At 46.6% G+C, this 25,700-nt stretch overlaps 1 protein-coding gene across 2 annotated transcripts in view; it reads left to right on the top strand.

Moving 5' to 3' along the window:
* The window catches only part of KSR2 (kinase suppressor of ras 2), a 534,326-nt gene extending 509,673 nt beyond the window's left edge, over positions 1–24,653 (top strand). Inside the window, exons 17-20 of one of the 2 annotated variants that reach the window (XM_088449103.1) lie at positions 16,560–16,691; positions 17,506–17,635; positions 19,634–19,767; positions 22,936–24,653. In XM_088449103.1, coding sequence (XP_088305229.1) covers positions 16,560–16,691; positions 17,506–17,635; positions 19,634–19,767; positions 22,936–22,942 — 403 coding nt within the window. In that variant the 3' untranslated portion in view covers positions 22,943–24,653. Of the gene's footprint in view, positions 1–16,559; positions 16,692–17,505; positions 17,636–19,633; positions 19,772–22,935 lie in introns of those variants that run through there. The other variant, XM_088449104.1, reaches the window with a different exon arrangement.
* The last annotated feature ends 1,047 nt before the right edge of the window (positions 24,654–25,700 follow it).

The raw sequence follows: 25,700 nt of genomic DNA, 5'->3' as shown, positions 1-25,700 counted from the left end.
TAAAGCAACTGGAAGTTTCCAATCAGCTTAATTAGTCCTTAATTATTTACCTTCTGCACCGCTGTCTTCTTCATCCAGTGTCGGAAGCCGGGTCTTCTGCAGCAGGGTGAGTATGTCAGTGTGTGTGGTGTTTGTAAGTGTGAGTGAATGTGTGTGTGCATGAGTGTGTGTGTGTGTCCCGGTTTGTGTGACCCTCCCCAGTGTCTGTGTGCCCCCCCCCACGGATTGGGCGCTGGAAGAACTACATCTCCCAGCAGCCCCCTCTCCAGTGAGAAGATAGAGGGGGGCCACCGGGAGCCGCGGAGACCCCTGGGCAGGTAAGTGCAGAAATCTTTTATTTTTACGCAGCTATTTTTTAGAGCTGAAAACCCCGCGACCACTTTTTTTTTTATTGGACACCGCGGGTATCGGGAGCGCGCATACCCACGGTATTCCAAAATGGGGCGCAAGGTTTTTTTTTAGCTTGCTAAACCTCGCGCCCAATTGAATATGCCCATTAACCTCTCTTTTACCTTGCAATTCAGGCCAGGTACTGGTTGTTCAAGTAGTCAATGGGGATTTGGGACTGTAGCAGCTCTGCCCTCCTATCTTCAATGATGCCAACAGGCAGGGGGACTGAACAATGTGCCATTTAGCCCTGCGTCCTCCCTCTCCTCATATTTTATGCACAGGCAGCCCAGAGATACTGCACTGAGCAACATTTTTAATTAGTGTTCGAAGGGGGCTCCGAATGATCGTGCCCCTCCTTAATCTGGCTCTGTGTGCGTTATTCATATATATATACTAGATAAATGGTTAAAATACTTGAAAACTACTACATGTTGTAGACATGTCTTTAACATGTTTTAATGTTCTTTTCATGCATTGCACATTTATCAGTAGAACATATGGTACTGGCAGCACATATTGAAGAATGACAAAAACCAATGTGGTTTTAAGATTTTAGGATGCAGTAGTGGAAATCAGCCCATACAAAACCATTAATTTATTTTTAAAGTGAACAATTGCTTAGGAACATTAGGTAAGCCATCTACAGATTTTTTCTTTGCCCATTTATCAAAAATCTCCTGCCAGGACAGCGACTCTGTTAAGAGCCTGTCATATGGATGGACATTGGAAACCAGTCATCGAATAGATAGCCATCGCATCAAAAGAAGGCGCATGTCTTCACCTTCTGACAGCAATGTCACGGAATACTAGCGAATCATTACCATTCAATGGCGGCAAACATTGGAAAGCCACCATTGAATGGTAAAAACAGTACCATCACGAGAAAAACAATGATGGCCAACAAACAACGACCATCAATGTCCATCCCTAGCCTGTCCTAGTGAAGAGTCTGCAGTAAAATGATATTGATCCTTTGTATGCACGGCTGTGCAGCAGAACATTGTGATAGAAGGGTGGAAACGAGCATGGAGACTTCCAGGGACTCTAACTCCTTCTTCAGGTAGTGTTAGCTATTGGGGCCAAGTTCTGAAACCCTTTTTTGAAAGAGGAGTAGCCCTTTTTTCAAACAAAATGCCCTTTATTCTACAGAAAAAGTTAGAAAGTCAAGAAAAGTCAGTGTGTAAGTGGGTGTAATGTTCCATATGATTATACTGTATTTCTCAAAATTATATACTACTATTTTCTACTAGACATTTTCTGCATTTCATTCAAACACGTAAAGTGCATTTATTATGACCACCTAGGTATAGAATCTGGCTCTTTGTTGTTTTGAAATGGTGGATTAATGTAAGTATTACTTGGTGGCGGTGAGAATAAAAATACACATTTGCTTTTAGTTATCTTTCTTGCAATTTCAATTAAAAATGATTTTTTTGCCCATCTTGGGTAAAATATTTTTGCTGTGTGAGGAGAAATAAGCAAATAAAGATTTTTGTTTTCTAGAAATATAAATTCTTCTGAAAAAAAGGCAAAACAATTTGTGTGGGTACGGTATAAGTAATTACTGATATTGTTGATGGAATATAACCAATCATAAAAGTGTCAAAAGAGACTCATCAGTGAAGGGGTTAAATAGTAGTAAACAGCCTCATAACTTACTGGTATATCACACATGACTGCTTGGGTGGTCACATTAATATTTGTGACGCCAGGCTCCAGACTACTATTCATATAAAAAAAAAACACACAGAGGGCCTGATTCAGAGCCGCTCGTAAGCGGCCGCTCGTTAGGTCCGAGCGATGTTCGCACAATTGCGCATGCGTATGGGTTGTAATACGCATGTGCGAACCAGTCATTGCGGTCGGAAATTGTGTGCTCGCAAAATAGCGAATGCCTGCTAATTTGAGTGACAGAATGAGGCGTTTGTGGGTGGTAACAGGGGAAGGTGCTTGTAAACGGGGAGTGGAGATCCGAACGCAGGCGTGCCAAACGGTCAAAACGTTTTAAGGGTGTGCATAATTAACAAAGCAGCGTCATTGACCACGTCACTTGGTTGTCTTTTAGCCTGAACTGCTCGCATGATTGCGGTAGGAAAATCCTACCACAAACACTGCGAGCAGTTCATACGCTTTTCGATGTACTCGATTAATCTAATAAATAGCGGAGATGATGTAGGATGCGAGCGGCCAGGGGGCGTTTTTTAAAAAATAGCGAGCGCATGTTTCGTTCGCTCGTTCAGACATAGAGGCGTCAACAGACCGCAAAGAGCGAGCGCTCTATTTAAATATCCGGCCCCTTTATCTGAATGAGCGAGCGCAAATAGCGTCCAGCTCTGAATTAGGCCCAGAGTTCTAACTAAGGGCAGGAACCTCTCTCCAATTATATTCTGAAGTTGTTATTTTTCCAGTTACCTTGTAATCAGTGGCGTAACTAGGGGGGGTCGGGCAGGGTGTGTGCCCTGGGTGCCATTGGACCGGCGGCGCGGGGGGCGCCGCCGGCCACGGTACCGGCCCCCCTAGTTAGCCAGTGTAGCGCCGACCGCAATGAGTGCGGTCAGCGCTACACATTTACACAGGACCGGCGCTAGGCTTCCAGCGCCGGTCCTGTGCTTCACACCTGAGCCCGTTCCCTCCCCCTCAGCGCTTGCCCAATAGCGCCAGGAGGCGGGATCAGGCTGTGCATAACACACGCATCGCCGCCAACGCTGGCGGCGATGCGTGTGTTAAACAGCAGCCAATGAGAGTCAGATAGACTGTCATTGACTGCTGCAGCACCCACTGCAAGAGCCGGACTTCCGTCCGGCTCCCGCAGTGGGTAATGGGACTGACGTCATGACGTCAGTCCCATAATGCTGAGCGCGCCCGCCCGGGCGGGAGCTGCGTCGCGAGCAGGACCAGGACCAGGGATTCAGGTAAGTATATTTATATATATATATATTTCTACTTCAGGGTCCATAGGGTATCCACAGGATACCTTGGGGTATAGGTGTGACGTCAGTCGCAGGGCACCAAAGAGTTAAGCTTTCAGCCTCCCAGGATGCACTAGGTCCCCCTCCTATACCCCGCCCCCGGGCCAAGGCACCTCAGTTTAGTTTGGTGCCCGGCCGGAGTCGGGTGCACCTGTTGGAGTGGGGGCTAGAAGAGCCCCTGAAGCTTTTTCTTCATGCAGCTGTGGCTGCACATCTGGATGAACAGCATGGACTGTCAGTCTTGACGTCCATGCTGTCTTCCCTACACCCCGCCGGTACCAGAATGCCGGTACTGATCCGGGGATGCTGGTGGGCGTCTGGGGTCACAGCTAGCGGTGACCCCAGATGCTCCGGACCATGGCCGGATTCAAGGGGGACAGAGGTAAGCAGCGGGGTCCCGCGGTGGGTCCCCGCTGATCACATGGTCCTAAGTCCCCAGGCAGGGGGCTCCCTGGGGACTGGCTGCAGCGTGGAGCCAGGCGACCAACCTGCGCTTCCACTACCCCCTGGGACAGCGGACCGCAGCAGAGCGGTAGCGCTGCGGCGTCCCAGGGGTTAAATGCATGCCAGGGGAGCGCGCCTTCCCTGTCTCACAGCCGGCGCCTCCCCCGCTGCACACAGCCCTCTCTGCATGCTGCCGACTGGTCCTGTGGCAGCGCTCCTCCCCCAGGCCAGCCTCCTCTCTGCTCCTCGGCGGCCATCTTCTCCAGAACGCATGGTGAACGCTGCTGGAAGCGCTGGACGGAAGCATCGTGGTCTGGGTCCCCCCGCATACCTCTCCGCTGTGGCTCAGGTCTGTGTATGCAGCGCTGTGTCCTACCAGGCCCTGTGTCTGTGTAGTTGAGTAATCAGCGCTGTTAGTGCAGGAATTGTTATTTCTCTGCATTGTATGTGACTGTGCTAGCGCTGCATGTAACTTTTCTTCTCTAAACTGTCAGCTTTATTACTGTCCCTGTTCTTCTGCTAAAGCCCTTGCGGTGCGGTGCTGCAGGGTGGTCTCTCGCCTATTTAATACTTAATTGGTGAGAGAGGTCACATACGTGGTGCCATCATGTCTGAAAGTGATTTTCCCCTCCGGCTACAGTGTACCACGTGCAAAGTACCGTTAGCGGAGGGGGAGGGTAGCGCGGAGGGCCTTTGCCGGCAGTGTTTGTCCATGGCGCGGCCTATTACGGTTACAGCACCGGTACAGGAGCCGCCCTGGGCTTGTTTCGCTCAGGCGTTAACAGCTTTAGTGGGCCAGTTAGCTCCGCAGCCCGCGTTTACTCCGATGGGTTTGTCCCAGCAGTCTGTGGTGTCGTCACCCATGCAGGGGTTCCCACGACAATTGGTGGTACCCCACAGTCTCCCTATTTCCCCGCTCCCGGGTTCTCAGGAGCCAGCGTGGGTTAACTCCCTGACGAGTTCTGTACAGCACTTGTCGGATGTGTTGCAAGGGGAGTCTGTGATGCGGCCTCATAAAAGGCCGGTGGCGTCTCTGTCCGCTCCTTATGAGGATGACGAAGGGACGTCTGATGATGGGGAGATTCTGGATCCTTACGATCAGGAACCTCTCCATACTAAGGACGCTGATGCTAAGTCCAAAGTATATATTCCTGGACTTATTCGGGCGGTCCGCACAGCCTTGGTGATTGAGGACGAAGTTCCCCCAGCGGCTAAATCTAAGTATGCCTTTTTCAAAGATGTGAAGGGCGATGCCACAGTCTTTCCTCTTTCGGGTCAGTTGGTGGACCATTTAGAGGAGGCGTGGAAACAACCTGGCAAAAGATACCAGCCGCAGAGACGCCTGGCGGTGGCTTATCCGTTCGCGGATAATTATTTTGCTAAGTGGGAATCCCCTCCACAGGTGGATTCTCACGTGACCCGTCTTGTCCGTAGTGCCACATTGCCGATGCCATCCATGTCCTCCCTTAAGGATGCTACGGACCGCAAGGTAGAAATCTGCCTGAAGTCCGCTTATTCCCTTGCAGGGGGGGCAGCACGGCCGGCTATGGCCATTTGCTGGGTTGCCAGAGCGATGGAGCGCTGGGCGGATTCATTAGAGGCTTCTTTTGAATCCGACTGTCCGGCCGAACAGGCGGAGTTGATTGGCAATCTCCGTGATTCGGCCACCTACATCAACGAGGCGGCTCTAGACATTAGTACTCTGGTGTCTAGAATTTCTTCAGCAGCGGTGGCTGCTCGTCGCACCTTGTGGCTGCGATCCTGGAAGGCGGACGCAGATTCCAAGAAAGGTCTGGAAGCGTTGCCGTTTACCGGAGAAGTTCTCTTCGGTCCGGATCTGGATAAGATTGTGGCCACGCTGGCGGCAGCCAAATCTGCTTGTCTCCCGTCGGCCGCTGCTCCTTCTGGTTCGGGACCATCGTCCTTTCGGTCATCTAGGGCCCAGGGCAGGCCCAAACCACAGTCGTTTCCTCGACAGGCTGGCCCTAAGAAATCGGTCAAGCCCCGGAAGCAGGCATGGAGTACCAGACGTCCAGCCCCCAAGCCAGATGACAAGCCTGCGGCCTGACGGTCCGGGCCTCCCTTTGGGGGATCCCAGGGTGGGAGGCCGCCTGCTACAGTTCGCCCAGTGTTGGTCGACCACTACGACAGACACTTGGGTTCTGGAGGTGGTTTCCCACGGATACGCCCTCTCCTTCCGGCACAGACCCCCGGCTCGCTTCTTCACCACGGGTCTCCCATCAGACCGGAACAAGGCTACGGAGCTGCGGAAGGTATTGCACACTATGCTCCAGGCTGGAGTTATAGTGGCTGTTCCATTCTCCCAGAGGGGCCAGGGTTTCTATTCAAATCTATTTTTGGTACAGAAACCCAATGGGTCATATCGTCCGATTCTCAACCTCAAAGCACTCAACAAGTCTTTGCGGGTCCCGAAGTTTCGGATGGAGACCCTACGGTCCATCATTCTGGCGCTGGAACCTGGGGACTACTTACCTGCATGTCCCTATTCTTTTGCGCCATCAACAGTTCCTCAGGTTTGCAATCCGCAGCGACCACTTCCAGTTTCGGGCGTTACCTTTTGGCCTGGCAACAGCACCACGTGTTTTCACCAAGGTGATGGCGGTCATGGCGGCTTCTCTGCGGCTGCAGGGAGTCCGCATGTTGCCGTATTTGGACGACCTGTTATTGGTGGCAGGATCTCCAGAGCTCCTGTTACGCCACTTGGACCTGACCATTGCACTGCTGCAACGGCACGGCTGGCTAATCAACTGGCAGAAGTCCACTCTAATCCCGTCTCGGAGGATTCTGCATCTTGGAGCCTTATTGGACTCGGGACAGCAAAGGATCTTCGTGACGGAGGACAAGATCTCTGCTTTACAGTCAAGGGTGCGCAGTTGCCTGCACAGCCGCCGGGTGTCCTTACACTCGGCGATGAGGTTACTGGGCTCCATGGTGTCGGTGTTCGACATGGTGGAATACGCCCAGTTTCACTCCAGACCTCTGCAGCACCTGATCCTGTCCAAGTGGAACGGGCTGACTCAGTCTCTGAAGTCCCAGACGATTGTGCTCACCCAGGAGGTTCGCCTGTCCCTTGCGTGGTGGTTACAGACGACCCACCTCAACAAGGGACGTCCGTTCTGGGTTCCAAATTGGGTCCTGTTGACAACGGACGCCAGTCTTCGGGGCTGGGGAGCAGTTTCGGGTCCACACTTGTTCCAGGGCAGGTGGACGCCGACAGAAGCGGAGCTTCCAATAAATATCTTGGAACTCCGTGCGGTCTTCAATGCTCTCCAGCAGGCACAGCGGTTTCTCCAGGGTCGCCCGGTGCAGGTCCAGTCGGACAACGCTACCACCGTGGCCTACATAAACAGGCAAGGAGGAACTCGCAGTCGGGCGGCTCTCGTAAAGGTCTCTCGGATCCTGGTTTGGGCGGAGCGCAATCTTCCGGCCATATCAGCGGTCTTCATCCCGGGAGTGCTAAATTGGGAGGCGGACTTTCTAAGTCGCCAGGACGTTCATCCGGGGGAATGGTCCCTGCACCCGGACGTTTTTCAACTACTGGTGGACAGGTGGGGTCTTCCAGAAATCGACCTCATGGCGTCCCGGCACAACAACAAGTTGCCGGTGTACGGGTCTCGCACAAGAGACGAAGGGGCGTCTCTGGTGGATGCTCTGTCCGTCCGGTGGACGTTCCGGTTCGCATACCTGTTCCCTCCGGTCTCCCTTCTTCCACGGGTAATCCGGAAATTCAAACAGGAAGGAGGGACGCTCCTGTTGATAGCTCCCGCGTGGCCCAGACGGCACTGGTTCTCAGACCTTCAGGGTCTGTCCGTGGACAGTCCTCTGCGGTTGCCGCTACGACCGGACCTTCTGTCTCAGGGTCCTTGCCTTCACCCGGACCTGACTCGGCTGTCTTTGACGGCGTGGCTGTTGAGACGGCCATGCTGAGGTCCCGTGGGTTTTCCAGCTCTGTGGTGCGTACCATGTTACGAGCTCGGAAACCGTCTTCCGCGAGGATATACCATCGCGTGTGGCATACGTTCTTCCAGTGGTGTCGACCGAGAGGTTATGCACCGCGGGAGTTTCGTCTGTCTCGGATTCTCGCCTTCCTGCAAGCGGGACTAGATCATGGGCTTCGCCTTGCTTCTTTGAAGGTACAGGTTTCGGCCCTATCTGTCTGGTTTCACCGTAGGATTGCTACAATCCCGGATGTGCGCACCTTTATGCAGGGTGTTCTCCGCATTCAGCCGCCCTTTGTTCCACCTGTGGCGCCTTGGGATTTGGCTGTGGTCCTGAGGGCTCTCCAAGGACCGCCGTTTGAACCACTGGGCTCAGTGGATCTTAAATGGCTAACAGCTAAGACTGTTTTCCTTCTGGCCATTGCTTCGGCCAGACGTGTTTCTGAGTTAGGGGCTCTTTCTTGTAGACCCCCTTTCTTGGTTTTTTATGGGAACAGGGCAGTGCTCCGCACTCGGCCCAAGTTTCTTCCCAAAGTTGTTTCCCAGTTTCATGTTAACGAGGAAATAGTTGTTCCGGCCTTTAACTCACCGGGTCTTTCCGTGGGTGAGGCCTCTTTGGATGTTGTGCGGGCCTTAAGGACTTATGTTGACCGCACTTCTTCGTTTAGGAAGTCGGACGCTTTGTTTGTCCTCTATGGCTTCCGTAAAAAGGGTTGGCCTGCTTCAAAGCAAACTTTGGCAGCCTGGATCCGTATGGCTATTTCTGAAGCTTATCTTCATGAAGGCCTACCGGTCCCTCCTTCTCTGAAGGCTCATTCCACTAGGTCTGTGGGTCCTTCGTGGGCAGCTCGACGTGGTGCCTCGGCAGTTCAGATCTGCAAGGCTGCTACGTGGTCTTCTGTCCATACCTTCGTGAGGTATTACAGGTTTGACACCTTCGCCTCTCAGGATGCTTCCTTCGGGCAGCGGATTCTCCTTTCTGCACAGGAGCGTCCCCACCCTTAAAGGATACTGCTTTGGGACATCCCCAAGGTATCCTGTGGATACCCTATGGACCCTGAAGTAGAAAATATGAGATATGGTAAGAACTTACCCTTGTTATCTCTATTTCTACGAAGTCCATAGGGTTCCACAGGACTCCCGCCCTGTCGCACCTGTGCTGCAGATGGGCTTTGCTCTGGTCACCGGTTTTCCGTCTCCCTCTGGTGAGAATGTGATTCTTGTATGTGTCCAGATCTTTGTTCTCTCTCTTCCTTCTCCTCCTCCGGCCTATGGCTTGGTAACTAACTGAGGTGCCTTGGCCCGGGGGCGGGGTATAGGAGGGGGACCTAGTGCATCCTGGGAGGCTGAAAGCTTAACTCTTTGGTGCCCTGCGACTGACGTCACACCTATACCCCAAGGTATCCTGTGGAACCCTATGGACTTCGTAGAAATAGAGATAACAAGGGTAAGTTCTTACCATATCTCATATTATATATATATTATTTTTTTTTAACCTATCTGCACAACGGGGGAGGGGGGTGGCTACTACTGGGGGGACCTCTACTGGGGGAGGGGTGGCTACTACTGGGGGGACCTCTACTGGGGGAGGGTTGGCTACTACTGGGGGGACCTCTACTGGGGGAGGGGTGGCTACTACTGGGGGCACCATTGGGAGGACCTACTCTACTGTGGACTACTACTTGTGGGGGAACTACCACTGGGGGCATTATAAAAGGGGCCTACTACTAGAGGCACTGCACTCGAGGGACCACTACTGGGGGGAATAATAGGAGGGGCCACTACAGGGGGCACCGGATAGGGGGGATCACTACAGGGTGCCTGCATAAGGGGACCACTACTGGGAAAACTGCATGGGGGGGAGACTACTGATGGGGGCACTATATAAAGGGCACTGCATAGGGGGGGGGACTACTACTGGGGGCACCATATAAAGGGCACTGCATAAGGGGATACCGCTACTGGGCGCACTGCATTGTGGGGACTGCTACTGGGGGCACTGCATAAGGGGGAACACTACGTGGGGCACTGCATTTGGGGGGACCACTACTGGGGGTACTGAGTAAGGGGAACTAATTGGGGGCTGTATAAGAGGGACCACTACTGGGGATACTGTATAAGGGGCACTACTATGGGCCTGCATAAGAGGGACCACAACTGCATACAGGGGGTACTGTATAAGGGGTACTACTGGGGTTAAGGTGCATACGGATAGGAATGTTCAGCGTGAAAATAAAGGGGTATGTCATGTTGACACGCCACATTTTTAAGTGACCACGGCCATTTTTTCTTTCGCGCGCACCTTCGGCGCGCGCACATCTCGGGATGTTGGGGGGGCTCCCTTTTCAAATTTGCCCTGGGCTCCAAATACCCTAGTTACGCCACTGCTTGTAATGTACCCTGCAAGGCTCTGCATACATGTTGTAATGCCCTAACAATCACATTATACATATGTACAAAGATGCAATGCTTACTTCTTCCAATATTAGAGCAGTGATCCTAATATACAGCACCGCAGAAGCAGCAGCACCGGATGCCAGAGAAAACCATTCTGTCTAAGTTACTTAGCCTATTTCTAAAACAGATAGAATTTATAGAATAAAGCTACAGAGAGTTACTTTTTTGCTGTAAATGCGGATTTGTCATCCACTGCCTGAAGCATGGGCATCCATTGAATTTTGTAAGTGTGAGTTCTTTTCTCCTTCTTCTGTGATCTCTTATTCCAATTTCTGATGTAAGGTTTTCTCTATACCCATGGGTATTTTTTGTCTGGAGCACAGCAGAGACTAACATTGTAGTAGACTGATATTCCCTCTGGTAATAATGGGGTGCTTTAACTCCATGTGTGTTTAAAGAATCTAATGTACATGCTGCACCTGGTGGCTCTCAATATAGCTGTACAGTATATAGAGGACGAGTCCTTCCTTATATTTGCACCCATAGTGCAGAGGATGAGCCCCAGTCGTCCCCTGCAGCAGGGTGTATAGTGCCCCCCCCCCCCCCCCCCCCTTGAAGCTTACTGTACCCTGACCGGGTCCTAGCAGCTTGCGAGGCCAGGAAATCTGCATCAACTGGCACAGACCCTGGCCTCGTCCCTCCTGTAAAATGCTCCCGTTTCCGGAAACGCTGCCCAGGAATGTCAATCAGGCTGTGGCTGGGAGGCTCTGCAATCTTTTTCAAAGCAATCTCTTTTTTCACAAATAACAAACAAAAAAAATAGGGAAATAAATGCTTAGTGGACGCAAAAATATCTTCTAACCGTAAAGAAGATACAACCCTTCCGCACCCATAGAGAAGTGGGAGCAGAATCTGGGGGGTCATCTTGGTTCTGCTCCCTCTTCATTATCCTATGATTTGCAGCATTGTGCAGATAAGTGGCAGGGCCTAATGATGCAAAGCACTCTTCCCCACCCCCCATAGTGATCACCTGCATCTCCTCTTCAGGATCTCTCCCTTAGGGCAAACGTTGGTAAGTATGATATATTGGATCTTAGAAATGTGGTATATCAAGGTTACCAGTCATGTATATGTTCCTGAACAGCTTATTAACTGCACTTTAAGGGAAACTTTTATTTCTGGTAAACACATAGGAAACATGGTTGGACCATAAACTAAACTGCAAAAAGAGTTACTGTATATATCTATTGCTGAAATGATGGAGCCCGACAATTGGACTAGCATTCATACTGTACACAGCTTTACATTTTATTTTTAGTAGTACTTTAGAGGTATCTTGTATGCCTTCACAATAACCGTAAGCAACATCTAAAATGCTTTTCATAGACTTTAATGGGATAGAAATAAAAACACTGAGGCCCGCAGTTGGTGGGATTGTGGAACAGTGCCTAAAAAGCGGGACTGCCTAGGCAAAAGCGGGATGGGGAAGAGGGGAGTATCTCAGAATGCTCTCAGTTGTTGATTGTGAAAGGAGGCACCTCTGTTATTTTTGCATCGCCTGCTTTGGGATAAAGAAATGATGGGCCATACATTCTTGCCTGTGAGATATTGGAGACAGTGATAGAAGCAGTAGACCGGAGTGGGGTGGTGGTTACACAAAAATAATGGAGACCAAAATAAAGAGGAAAGAGAAACGGGGTGACAGATACAGACACGGGGTGAGAAAGAAGGTATCAGGGAGACAGACACAAATATGGGGAGGAGGCAGTCGAGTGGGCTGGAGAGGTAGGAGTCTGAGCAAACTCTGGGCATGGAGCAGGTGCGGGTCTCACCTGGCTGGTAACATTGCAGTCCACATCACACTTCTGCAAGGTGGGCTGAACCAGGCAGGGTCTGTGTTGCAGTACTTGAAGTAAGCGGGATTGGGGAGGAGAGAGGCAAATGTACATGGGGGTGAAGCCACAAATGCATTACTGTGGCTGCTGTGTAAACTCAAATGCTATACACTGTCTCTCTATTGCAATAAGCAGTGTGCAGCACAAGCTCTGTAGCATCACAGATTCTGGTGAATGACATTTTTCTGGCATTGGGAGCATAGCAGGAGAAGGCGCTGATATCAGGGAGTTGTTCTGCCTGCCCAGTCGGGTAGGCAACATTGGTCCTGATTCAGCAAGGATAGCAATAGTGATTACGCATGCAGTCTCACTGCGAAGATATGCTAATGATTGCAATCGCAATGCCATACGCAGCCTAACATAAGGACGCCCACTTTACCTTACACACATCCGTAATACTTAGCAAGACTGCGAAACCATCGGTAACATCGAGTACAATCGGAGCCTCATGCACACTTGCTCATGAATTGCTAACCTCATTGCCCCTGCAACGGCGTTCAAACGCACTGGCACGCCTGTGTTTTGCCAACCCCCCCCCCGTCACCACCCCCAAATTGTACTTCCTGTCAATCACTCTGTGATGGGTCTGCGTAGTGACTGAGGGCCTGATTCAGAGTCGGACGCTATGAACGAGCGCCCGCTCTGAACCAGAGCGTTTTTTTTTTTTGGGAGCGTCCACCCACAGCTTATGCGAGCGTCCATGATGATGGTCGCGATGGTCAAGACCATGGCGACCATCGGGCTTGCGACAAGACCCTGCGGTAGGGTCTCGGTCACCGCAAGCCCTGGAGTGATTTTGGCTCTATCAGAGCCAAAATCACTCCCACTGACATCACTAGTGATGTCAGTGGGGCCAGACCCAGACGGTAGGCGTTCCCATGGGAACGCCTCCGTCTGGCAGCCACGCCCCCGGCATGCCCACCAAAGGGGGCGCGCTGTCACTCAACATCGACAGCACGCCCCCTTTGGTGCGAGACCCGGAGCGACAGCTTGGCTGTCGCTATCTGGGCCTCGCACATGCGCACGACGGAGCTCCCTCCGTCGTGCGCATGCACACTAGGGCACCATAGACCCGCTTGTGATCGCTCAGCGCTCGCGAGTGGGTCTGAATCAGGCCCTGAGATCGCAGTCCCGATCGCAGTGGAGTCTACGCGCACTGCAATGCATGCACAGAACACAACAATTGGCCGATTGCGTGCGTAATCGCAGTTGCGATCAGTAATGAATCAGGCCCATTGAACCAAGACTGTGCTGATTACTTTTATGTGTAACACTTGTATATTTGTGTGCGACTGAGTCTGACTCTGTAGTCGAAACGCCACAATGCAGTAGCTGCGGCTTTTTTCCACACTAAGTTCCGCTTTGCTTCATGTACAGACTCGCACACAGATATAAAATGATATATCAAATTAATCAGCACAGTCTGATGCTGCATCCTAGTCACATGACATCGTAACTAAGACAAATTTTCGAGCAAAAAAGTCGTCCAGTGCCGAATCACAGGGAACCTGGTCGCTCACTGCCAACGGGCATCTCGTGCCACATGGTGGATTGAGGCTAGATGTATGAGGACACATCTGTACTGTTTTGTTAGTTATATATTATGAATTTACTAGTGTAGCTTGTGTAATGTAGACATAAAAGAATATACAGGACATCATGACCTAAACACTATTAGTACATAACTGTGAGGTTATGGCATTAGGGGATCAATTTGGAGCTCAGCAAGGGAACATAGCTTGTTTTTGGGAATAAGACATGAAGATCAGCACCAATTACATGTATCCACCATAATATGCATATACTACCTCACATGCTGTTTAGCCCAGTGCAAAGGGAGAAATCCAAATATCTACATACATTAAAAAGGTCTTGATAATTAAATGCATGAATAAATATATCTTCCTTTCTCTGTACACCAGAAATATTTACTAGGGAACCCTGGGACAGCATCATCCTTTATGTTGCAGAAATCATCACAATCACTTTCTGCAAGAGAATCACAGAAAGTGAAAGTGTTCATTCTTGAAATCTCTGCAGATTGACATTACTTTCATTTTATTAAACAAGGATATGCCATGTAAGAAAACTTGGTGCAGAATCATATGCTACATAGAGCTGTTAGGATTGGGGGGGTATATTTACTAGAGGTCGATTTTATTCAATTTAAATCAATGAAAATTGATCAACTTCAATGTTGTGTTTCTAGGGCTAAATCACACATTTACTAACAGAAACTTTTTGATTTGGTTTTTTAAGTATTAGTAAATGTGTGATTTAGCTCCAGAAATATCAATGTTAATCGATTTTAAAATGATTAAAAATAAATTAAAATCGACTTTTAGTAAATATACCCCTTAGTGTTGTTTGGAGCAAGGCCAACAAATGTGCATGGCAGGTGACTGGCAACCATGATTAGGATATTGGAGACATATTCTAATTGTTATGTAAAAAGTGACTCCTTACCATAGCTGGCCCAAACAAATGCCTTGTTTCTGACTTTTGGTATCTAATTGATTAAAATCATGTGATTTACAGTCAGGTGCATAAATATTGGGACATTGACAGAATTTTCATATTTTGGCCTCTATTCACCACCACAATGGCTTTGAAATGAAACAAACAAGATGTGCTTTAACTGCAGACTTTCAGATTTAATTTGAGGGTAATTACATCCAAATCAGGTGAACGGTGTAGGAATTACTACGGTTTCTATATGTGCCTCCCACTTTTTAAGGGGCCAAAAGTAATGGGACTATCAACTTAAAAGCTATTTCATGGACAGGTGTGGGCTATTCCCTCGTGATTTCATTATCAATTAAGCAGGGAAAAGGTCTGGAGTTGATTCTAGGTGTGACATTTGCATTTGGAATCAGTTGCTGGCGACTCTCAATATGAGATCCAAAGAGCTGTCACTATCAGTGAAGCAAGCCATCATTAGGCTGAAAAATCAAAACAAACCCATCAGAGAGATAGCAAAAACATTAGGTGTGGCCAAATCAACTGTTTGGAACATTCTTAAAAAGAAAGAACGCACCGGAGAGCTCTGCAACACCAAAAGACCCGGAAGACCACGGAAAACAACTGTGGTGGATGACAGAACAATTATTTCCCTGGTGAAGAAAAACCCCTTCACAACAGTTGGCCAAATTAAGAACACTTTCCAGGAGGTAGGTGTATACCGTATGTGTCAAAGTCAACAATCAAGAGAAGACTTCACAAGAGTGAATATAGAGGTTTCACCACAAGATGTAAACCATTGGTGAGCCTCAAAAACAGGAAGACCAGATTAGAGTTTGCCAAACAGCATTTAAAAAAGCCATTACAGTTCTGGAACAACATCCTATGGACAGATGAGACAAAGATCAACTTGTACCAGAGTGATGGGAAGAGAAGAGTATGGAGAAGGAAAGAAACTGCTCATGATCCAAAACATACCACCTCATCAGTGAAGCATGGTGGTGGTGGTAGTGTCATGGCGTGGGCATGTATGGCTGCCAATGGAACTGGTTCCCTTGTATATATATTGATGATGTGACTGCTGACAAAAGCAGCAGAATGAATTCTGAAGTGTTTCGGGCAATATTATATGCTCATATTCAGTCAAATGCTTCAGAACTCATTGGACGGCGCTTCACAGTGCAGATGGACAATGACCCGAAGCATACTGCAAAAGCAACCAAAGAGTTTTTTAAGGCTAAAAAGTGGAATGTTATGCAATGGCCAAGTCAATCCCCTGACCTGAATCCGATTGAGCATGCATTTTACTTGATAAAGACAAACCTGAAGGGGAAATGCCCCAAGAACAAGCAGGAACTGAAGACATTTGCAGTAGAGGCCTGGCAGAGCATCACCAGGGTTGAAACCCAGCGTCTGGTGATGTTTATGCGTTCCAGACTTCAGGCTGTAATTGCCTGCAAAGGATTTGCAACAAAGTATTAAAAAGTGAAAGTTAGATTTAGGATTGTTTAGTTTGTCCCATTACTTTTGGCCCCTTAAAAAGTGGGAGGCACATATAGAAACCGTTGTAATTCCTACACCGTTCACCTGAGTTGGATGTAATTTCCCTCAAATTAAATCTGAAAGTCTGCAGTTAAAGCACATCTTGTTTGTTTCATTTCAAAGTCATTGTGGTGGTGAATAGAGGCCAAAATATGAAAATTCTGTCAATGTCCCAATATTTATGCACCTGACTGTATATATCCAATATAACAGATTTGATGCGGCTTTTCTGTTTATATAATGGGGTACTTGTAGCTGTATGAAGTAAAAAGTTACGTTTTTGTAATTTGTCTATGAAAATATGTTGATGAGTATCTGTGTATTCTCTTGGCTCCGCATTACTGTAATTCTGTAAACATAGAACTAAAGTGCATACGTGTCCGTCTATACAGTTAGCATGCAGTTTAGTGTATATAATCATGGTGTAGCATCTATTCATAGCCTTTCATACATGTGATCTATGAGACGGATATTTATATTATCTGAACCTTTGTATTGGTCAGGCGGGAAGACAAGCTCCGAATCCCTAATGGATGGCTCTGCCATTTGGCTCCTGAAATAATACGACAATTGTCTCCTGACACAGAGGAGGATAAACTTCCATTCTCAAAGCTCTCAGATGTATTTGCACTTGGGTAAGTAGAGATAATGAAATAACATACTGTCACAAACTAGGAAAAGTAAAAAAAAAAAGTAAAAGCTTTGCAAATATATCTGCTAAAAAGGGAAAATTAGACACAAATGGACACATGGACTGGAAACGGTGTTTGCCTTATGGGGTCTATCCACACACGTGCATTGCCTCCACAGGCTTTTCAATCTCAGCAGATTTTCTTATTGGGGAGAAAATGGTGCAGACCAAAATAGAGGAACTCATGGTATTGTGTGAAAAGGAAAGCTACACATAAATTGCTCATTTGTTTTTTTACTACATGTTTTCTTATTGCCCCTGAGTTGTATACTATACTGTTTGCATACTGTCATCAGTATGAAACATGACGGATTTTCTTTAATGCAGGCAGACATGTCATGTTCCCATGCACCTGCTTCCCGAACCCCAATAGAGGTACAATAAGAAAGTGGCAGGGCAGCCTCTCTCATCCTATGTTACCAGATCCTGTTCACATCCATATCTTATTGTGTATTCACTCAATCTGCCTCTGCTAGATGTGATTTTTAGTCTATACTAATCATTTTAGCTGCACTAATTCCATATCTATTTGTTCTGAATAGACTGTTTTGCCAGAGCCATACTGAGTAAATAGAGGTCTCTGATAGTAAAATTGGCAGTGCAGAAGAGATTGTTTGCTCATAACATTGGAACATTGTCAACATGTAAGAACAGTACAGCAAAAATCTGTGCTCTTTCACATGGAGTGCACATATTTTCCTAAGTATTATACTTAAATATTTTTGTTTAATAATACTGTTTTATTTTCGTATTTATAGAACTATTTGGTATGAGCTGCATGCCCGAGAGTGGCCATTCAAAAACCAGCCAGCAGAGGCCATCATATGGCAAGTTGGAACAGGCATGAAGCCAAATCTTAGCCAAATTGGGATGGGAAAGGAGATATCGGTGAGACAATGTGTTTTTGTATTGTTGTAATGTTTTTATATTACTTGTCAAAAACCCAACAAATATGCTTTCAAACAGTTGTAGGCAAAGGTTTAGGGAAAACGTGGCAAATTGCACATTTAACTGGGTCACTAAGGGGTATATTTACTAAAGTGAGAGTTTTTAGAAGTGGAGATGTTGCCCATAGCAACCAATCAGATTCTACTTAACATTTAAATAGCACTTTCTAGAAGATAATAGCTAGAATCTTATTGGTTGCTATGGGCAACATCTCCTCCTTCTAAAAACTCTCACTATAGTAAATTTACCCCTAAGAGAGTACTGTACCACTTTACCACAGAATTAATATTTTTTTCTAAAAATCGCTCAGAAATGTATGTTGTTTTCTTTTTAAATTAAAAAAATCTTTTTACAACCATGTTTAAAATAAATATTTTAGTGGAAAAAGGGGTTGTCTAGCATCCCCTCTCCCCCAACAGAGTCCATGGGGCATATGTAATAGGCTGCGGACTTCAAGCATTGGCAAGTCCCGTGCAAGATTGTCCGATGTTTTAAAGTAGCAGTCATTTAAAAGGCAAAACCAGGTTGATTTTGCCTTTTAAATGACTGCTACTATAAAACATCGGACAATCTTGCACAGGACTCGTCAATGCTTGAAGTCCGTAGCCTAGTACATATGCCCCCATATGTCCCTATTATTTATAATATTACCACAAATGGTGTAAAAGCCTTACTGCCTTACAGCACTGAGGTCTTGGGTTTGCTTCTAACCATGGCCTTATCCCTGTGGAGTTTAAATATTCTACCCATGTTTTCCCACGATCCAAAAATATACTGGTAAATTAATTTACTCCTGGCAAAAAGAAACCTAGTGTATATGTGTGCGTGTACATGTAGTAGGGAACAATGACAGATTTTACCAAGGTGCTGCGCTACCTGCCAGTCACATAGAGTACAGGCAGCCCCACGGCTTCTGAGGGCTGCAGCCGATGCAGTCCCTAGAAGCCAGTGTTATGCGCATGTGCAGTGCCAAAGCCGCTTGTGAGCATACGCCGTACCCAGCGCCTGTCAGATCCATTGCGCAGGAGCTGGGACCCGGCAGGCCTGGACTTCGGTGTATCCCCCTCTCCTTTGGCAATCGCAGCATGAGAGGAATTGTCAAATATTCTCTGTAAAGCGCTGTGTGCACTATATAAATAATTGATAATAAATAAAATAAATAAATTACCGTCGCCCCAGTGGCAATAGAGTGACCAGTGTTATCCTCCCCCACTGTCCATTTGTAGCCATTGAATCATTACCCCCTCCCCTAGTGTCGAAAAGCTTCCATAATAATAGAACGTCCCCGCCCCTAATGATAATCCCAATGACAATAAGCCTCCATTAAACAACGAACAGTATCCCTCCATTTTTCTTATTAGCATTAAACTCCTCATCCCTCCCTAGTGACTTTAGAACCTCCCCTTATACCGGGTACATACTAGAGGATCTGTCGTCTGATCCGGCGGATTGGACAACCTATCGGGCACATCGGCCAGTGTGTACACGCTACGCTGCAGCGTGTCATCAGTGACATCGATATCGTCAGTCGGGGCCATGCTGCCGAACGTAGCATGGCCCCCACCGTTGCTGCTGGCATCGGCAAGTGTGTATGCACTTGCTGATGCCGGCACACCCACCGGGTTCCGCTGCTAGCGACATCGCGCTGGGTGCACATTGTTTAGTGTGTACCAAGCTTAAGATTCTCCCAATAATGCAGAACGGATCACAAGGGGGACTGATCATCAGTTCCCCGGGTGATCTCTGCGCTCAGAGTGCAGAGATGCGGCAATAGTGCTCAGTGGGGAATGGTTTCGCCTCGAGATATATACAGTATGTGCATATACCAAGCATTTTTTTATTAATTAAAATAGTTTAAACAAGTTTGGTGGTGCTAATGCCTGTATTATATATTGCTTTCATGCTAAATAAGTACGTAATGTTCACTAATGTTTTTAGGACATTCTGCTTTTCTGCTGGGCCTATGAGCAAGAAGAAAGGCCAAGTTTCACCAAACTGATGGAGATGCTGGAAAAACTGCCAAAGCGGAACAGGCGTCTCTCTCATCCAGGTCACTTTTGGAAATCAGCTGAGTGAGTAACCTACACTATATCTAGTGACTGCGTTCCATTCACAAAAATACATTCCAATCTAAGGGGGTGATTCAGCATCGGACGGAATTGCAAAGCTGTACACAGGCTATAGATATATGATGTACGCAGGCAGCTTTGCAATTCCAACCTTGCAAATATGCAAATGCAGCAGGAGGTGTATGACACCCCCTGCTGCATTTGCGATCCCAGCACTGCGACCAAGGTTGCAGGCTGGGATCACCATCGCGACCATCGGTGGTCAATGGTCGAGAATGTGGACGGCGCCGGGCCTCTGGCCAGCTGAGTAAGGGCTATTTCACACATGTCGGTTTTCACCGGCCGGCAAAAAAAATTCCTTTTATTGCCATGTATTAATTTTTATTAAGCATGAAAACAGATGACACGGACACGGAACGGTCGCCGTGTTAACGCCGGGAATATCCGTGCCGTCACTGCAAGTCAGTCAATTATATGTTACAATGTTTCCTTTCACACACACCGGCTGGCTTTTCTGAGCCTGTACTGCTGCTGCGCATGCCCAATACATAAAGAAAAAAACACATTAAAAATGGCTCAAAGCTGTTGCATGTGAAAGGCACGGATTGCCAGCAAAAAAACGGCCGGCTTTGTCTGTTTTTTTGCTGGCCGGTGAAAACCGGCAGGTGTAAAATAGCCCTGAGCCTCAGCTTACTCAGGCTGGCCAGCTTGTGAGGCCAGGAAACTGCTTTGTCGATGCAGTCACTGGCTTTGCCATTCTAGGAAAACGGGGTGTACATGCCTCCATTTCCGGGAATGCCAGCCGACCCCGCCCCATATATGCCTCTGCCTATCAATCAGGCACAGGCATTGAAGGGGCTGCAAGTGATTACGTGCGCAGGTCCCATTCTGCAGGCGTGCAGAATGGGTCCTGCGCACGTGCAGATTCCCGATAATTGTTATTTGCAGCTGAGCTGCTACACAGCCTTAGAGATGACAAATAGATCATTTATCTATTGGCCTGCATTCTTATTCTTATACATCTTTGCTTATATTTCACTTTCTTGTAATTTCAATTAAAAAGAAGCTGATATTTTGGATAAATGTAATTTGCTGCATGAGTAGGAATAAACACATTATGTGTATTTCTGAAAAAGCTGCAAATCTGTTATAACAGATATCAAAAGAAAAATAGCTGATAGGGAAAGTGCATTGAGGGCGTGTGACTGCAGCTGAGGACTATGGGTCTGATTCAGAGACGGACACTAATGCCATTATTACGTAGATCGCTCGTGCCTCGATTGTTTCTTGATTACGTTCCATACGCAAAGTGAGTGACAGGTAGTCAGCGTTGGGGGGAGGTTAATAAAACGCAGGGCTGTTGGTCCATTTAAACACAATGACATGAATGTGCATAAATTAGCCACTGTGATTACATACGCAGCATGGGAGCCCTCTGCGCGTCAGGAGAGCTGCAGTGTTTGCGGCTGGTCAGACATGCCGCAAGGCTGCTCGATGTGCGTTGATGTTACCGAAATTTACACAGGAAAGTGACATCGTACACAGATGAGAAGGCAGCGGTTGGGCGTCCTTATGCTCGGGTGATCTTTGCAACTATGGCCTTGATTCAGAGCCGGACGCTCTTTGTGAGCGCTCGCTCTGAATCAGGGCGGCCTGTTTTTATTTTTTGGTCGGCCTCCAGGCCGCTTGCTAAGCTGTGGGTGACCACAGCTTTAGCGGGCGGCCAGGTGATGGTCGGCGGGCGTAGGGTCTTGTGGTAGGGTCTCGTCCACCGCAAGCCCCAGTGAACTTCCTGCTCTCATAGAGCAGGAAGCTCACTGCTGACATCACGGGTGATGTTAGTAGGGCCGCCCACAAACGGCAGGCGTTCCTTCAGGAATGCCTCCGTTTGTCCAGCTACCCCCCCCTGCACGCCTACAAATCGGGGCGAGCTGTCAATCACAATCGACAGCCGCCCCGTCTTGTAGTGAGTCCCGCAAGGAGTGAAAATTCACTCGCTACAGGGCTCGCGTGCGCACTGCCCGGCCATCGACCCGCTTGCGAGCGCTGTGCGCTCGCGAGTGGGTCTGAATCAGGCCCTATTAGCATACAATGTGCGATCACATTAGCGTCCATCTCTGGATCAGGCGCTATGCAGATATTTGGCAGGTGCACACTGATGATACAAACCCAGCTGATGGATAGGGTGCATACAATGCTGCCTAAGGGTGAATATATGCATTTATTTCCATGCACGTCATGCAGGAGAATATACAGACTATTCGGGTCAGGCTCATAATGTGTAATATTACCGTAGGTGGAATAGCAATTATATAACAACTGTCATCTGCTACTAAATCATTTAAATTTCACAAGTATTTTGGAATCTTTCTTAGTATATATATATATACACTGAAATGTATAACGAAGCCACAACTTGTCATCTACTTTGACCTATTATTAATCTATGTGCAAATGACATTCCACTGATATAACCTAAATTCATAAATGCTTGTTTGTCTACTCATGAATTCCTTTCCCCTTCTAGTAACAATTATAACTCTGACTCTATTGTATTTAATCTAATTACAAAATATAAATCCTTGACCCTGTGTTACCAAATGAAATGATAAGGTTTGTTGATGTGGTCTTTATACTATGAATTAGCATTGTTCGATTAAAGTGGAAACCTACAAAAGACCATGTTGTCATTCTCCAGAAATGAACTGTCAGATATTCTATTAGAGCAGGCCAGGCCAACCTGTGGCTCTCCAGCTGTTGAAAAACTATAAGTCCCAGCATGCCTTGCCACAGTTTCGCTGTTAGGGAATACTAAAACTGTGGCAGGGAATGATGGGACTTGTAGTTTCACAACAGCTGCAGAGCCACAGGTTGGCCAGGCCTGTAGATGGCTCCTGACACTCAGGTAACACTAGAAAAAATGGTGACGTCATCACAAAAGTGAGTCTCTATTCATTACACACAATCCACTAGACAAGTCTGCATTTTTCATATTTAAAGACAACAGTGTAATTTTTCTGGTAATGACAGATCCATTTGAGATTCAATTCTGAAAGTATTCTACAAAAGATCTATTTGAAAAGTTACTCAACACTGTCAAGTGTACGAAGTGTAGCCATGGATCACTAATGTTAATGCCTGATACTTAATTATTTTCTGTTTGCATTACAGGCTGTGACAGATGTCTTGTGCATTGGCATTTCCGTGTCCCCTCTTCTACATCTGCCTCCTTCCTGTACCGAACACTATTGTTCTCCTCAAGCTGTGGAAATTCTGAAGATGAAAGACACTATAGGAAAGGCAGTTGGTGGAGCCTTGCACTGTAAACTGAGAACAAGTCCTGCGCTGCCCCTTCTGTGTTAGGCCACCAGTGAATGGGAGTTTTGATAACGGAAGTTAAAACCTCCACAACAAATTGGAGTGCTGGGAGATGAGAAGATGTGTTTATGACTGGAGCTATTACAAGTTCTTGATGGTCACTATATGCGCTGTATTGATCTCTGAAGGCCAGTTACTCACATACCTCCAAACTGACCCTGATTATGCACCTCCCAACGGCTACAATAAGCTGTGGAATATTGTGATATCACGGTCCTGTGTCCATCTCTAGCGGTAAATGCATAAGGGGGAAATCTCTTGACTATCTACAATATTTTATCTTACGTTTGTTTTCCTTAGATTGTGGAGGGCAAACGTTAGAGATTCCGAAACATCAATTTTATTTTTTTAAGATGTTTTTGATGAACGAAACTGATTGGGAATATGAAGACCCTCTACAGTTTTCAGCATCTGATTGATTGGCGGGAGATTGTACATTAGTAACTGGAATGGTTGAAAGATGTCTTGAATTACTGGTCTTTTATCTGTGTCTACTTGTGTTCTTTGTTAAGTTACTGATGGCATGCTGCTTTCCTCATGCAGTACAGAGGACATTTACATGGAGCAAATTAATCTTTCATTCCTTATATATATTAATTCAGTAATAAGCGCTACCAAGTTTGTGCTCAATAGGTCTATATTGCTAACAATTGAATTTTGGTGCAAAATTTGCAATAAGCCATAATATCCAGTCAAACAATTGCTTTCACCATCTAACCTGCACTAGACAGATAAAAGCTAATTGCTGATTGCTTGCTGTAGTTCATTGCAGATTTTGCACTAAAATGTACTGTTAATATAGGCCCTGTTGATGGTTAAGAGGTGACATAATTCAATTATGTGCTAAATGAAAGTTTACAAGGCATATTTTGTTAATGCTGCATGTTTTATCCTAATCTTACATACAATATATTTGGTAAATTATCCATGTAGTTCTGTGTCCTGTTACATGAACTTACACAAGGTGCCCATAAGCACTGCAATTTTAGCAGCCAATTAGGCCGTTTTAGACCTTATTACATGCATATTTCCATATGCATGGGCACAACATGGTTGGTGAACCTGATCGGGAACATTCAGATGTTGGGACTGGTGGAATAAGTGGTCCTACATTGACTGCTACTGCACCACGTGCAAGGACATCATCTGAGCCTGCTGTATATGGCCAATAAAATTCAGCCATCTTTATATGAATTGACCTTATATGAATGTGGCAGAATTGGGCATTTTGCGCTTTGGTGAAATAAAAAGTTGTGCCCTTGTATGAGCTCTTCAGGTTTCAGATTTGTGATGGAAAACTCTGGTCATTGAATCCTACTAATGCAATACACATTGCCCACTTAGGGGGAGTTTAAATTAAGCACGAGGTTCTGTCGTAATGATGCTGCTGTCTTTCATATTTCTGCTCTGTGGATAACTTTGCAGAACCTCTGCTCTTAAGTTCAGCAAAGTGTAAGAGCTTATATCAGCTATGTGTTATGGCTACAGTACATCATGAATAAAAGAGTGCTTCAAGGATTTTATGCATTTCATTAAAAAAAAAGTGAAAGTCAAGAGAAATAAGACACAAAGTAATGGTGCTGGGTGGAACCTTTGGGTTCTTTTTTCTTTAAAATATTTGGAGAAAAATAAGTGACAACTGAAGGAAGTGGAACATACATACAGTATATGAATGTACAGTCGCACCTGTCTGCAACTGAGCGGCTCAAACTAAACTGCTCATTACCATTGTCAGCCCCAGAAATGGGACACATTCTCATAGGAATTTACACATTAATGCTCTTTTATTGTATTCTCTCACATTTCTTGAAAACAAGACCCTGTCTATGGAGTTAAATGATATGAGAAGAAAGAAAGAGAGACAGAGAAAGAAAAGAAAAAAGGAGGTAAAATAAAATATATATATATATATATATATATATATTTGTGATCATTTTAGTGCAGTTAAATGGTCTTAGTTGGAATCTAAGTTAAATAGGCCACCCAATATAGAATACAGCCCCACTGGTAAAACATTGGTCATACATTAATGTCAAGTGATTTTATTAATGATGTACATGCAATTTGTGTACATGCAAGTTTGCTCTTCAGAAAGAGAAATAGGTTGACCAATGGGTACCAAAAAGCCGTTCACTGTAAATACAGAAAAAGTTTGTTAACAAATGAAAACTGTAGATGTTCTAATGTATTAGCATACACCGCAGCATTAATTCCTAAGGCTAGTACACTAGGGGCGTCCTTAGGAGGGTTTTCCAGTTACCCAGAAATCCCTTTAAAGGTGCAAAACTAATGTATAGCTTATCTGTCATACAGAAGCTGCAGGCTCTGTATTAGTATGAGAGCAGAAGGGGAGAGGTGAGACATTCAGGCAACAGCAGAACAGCCCAATTGTATGTTGAGTGCCTCAATGACATGAGGTGGCTCAGGGGCCTATTCATCAACACTAAAATAACGTTTTTAAGGACATTTTCCTTAAATAACGTTATTTTGGTATTCATGAACAAACTTAGCACAGGAGATATCACAGATATCTCCTTGCTAAGTTCCCCTGCGTTAAT

Source organism: Taudactylus pleione, unplaced genomic scaffold, assembly GCF_031769625.1.
Source record: "Taudactylus pleione unplaced genomic scaffold, aTauple2 ptg000479l, whole genome shotgun sequence".
Lineage (NCBI taxonomy): Eukaryota > Metazoa > Chordata > Amphibia > Anura > Myobatrachidae > Taudactylus > Taudactylus pleione.
Note: the sequence above shows the minus strand (reverse complement) of the source record. Positions and strands in the feature narration are given on the sequence as shown.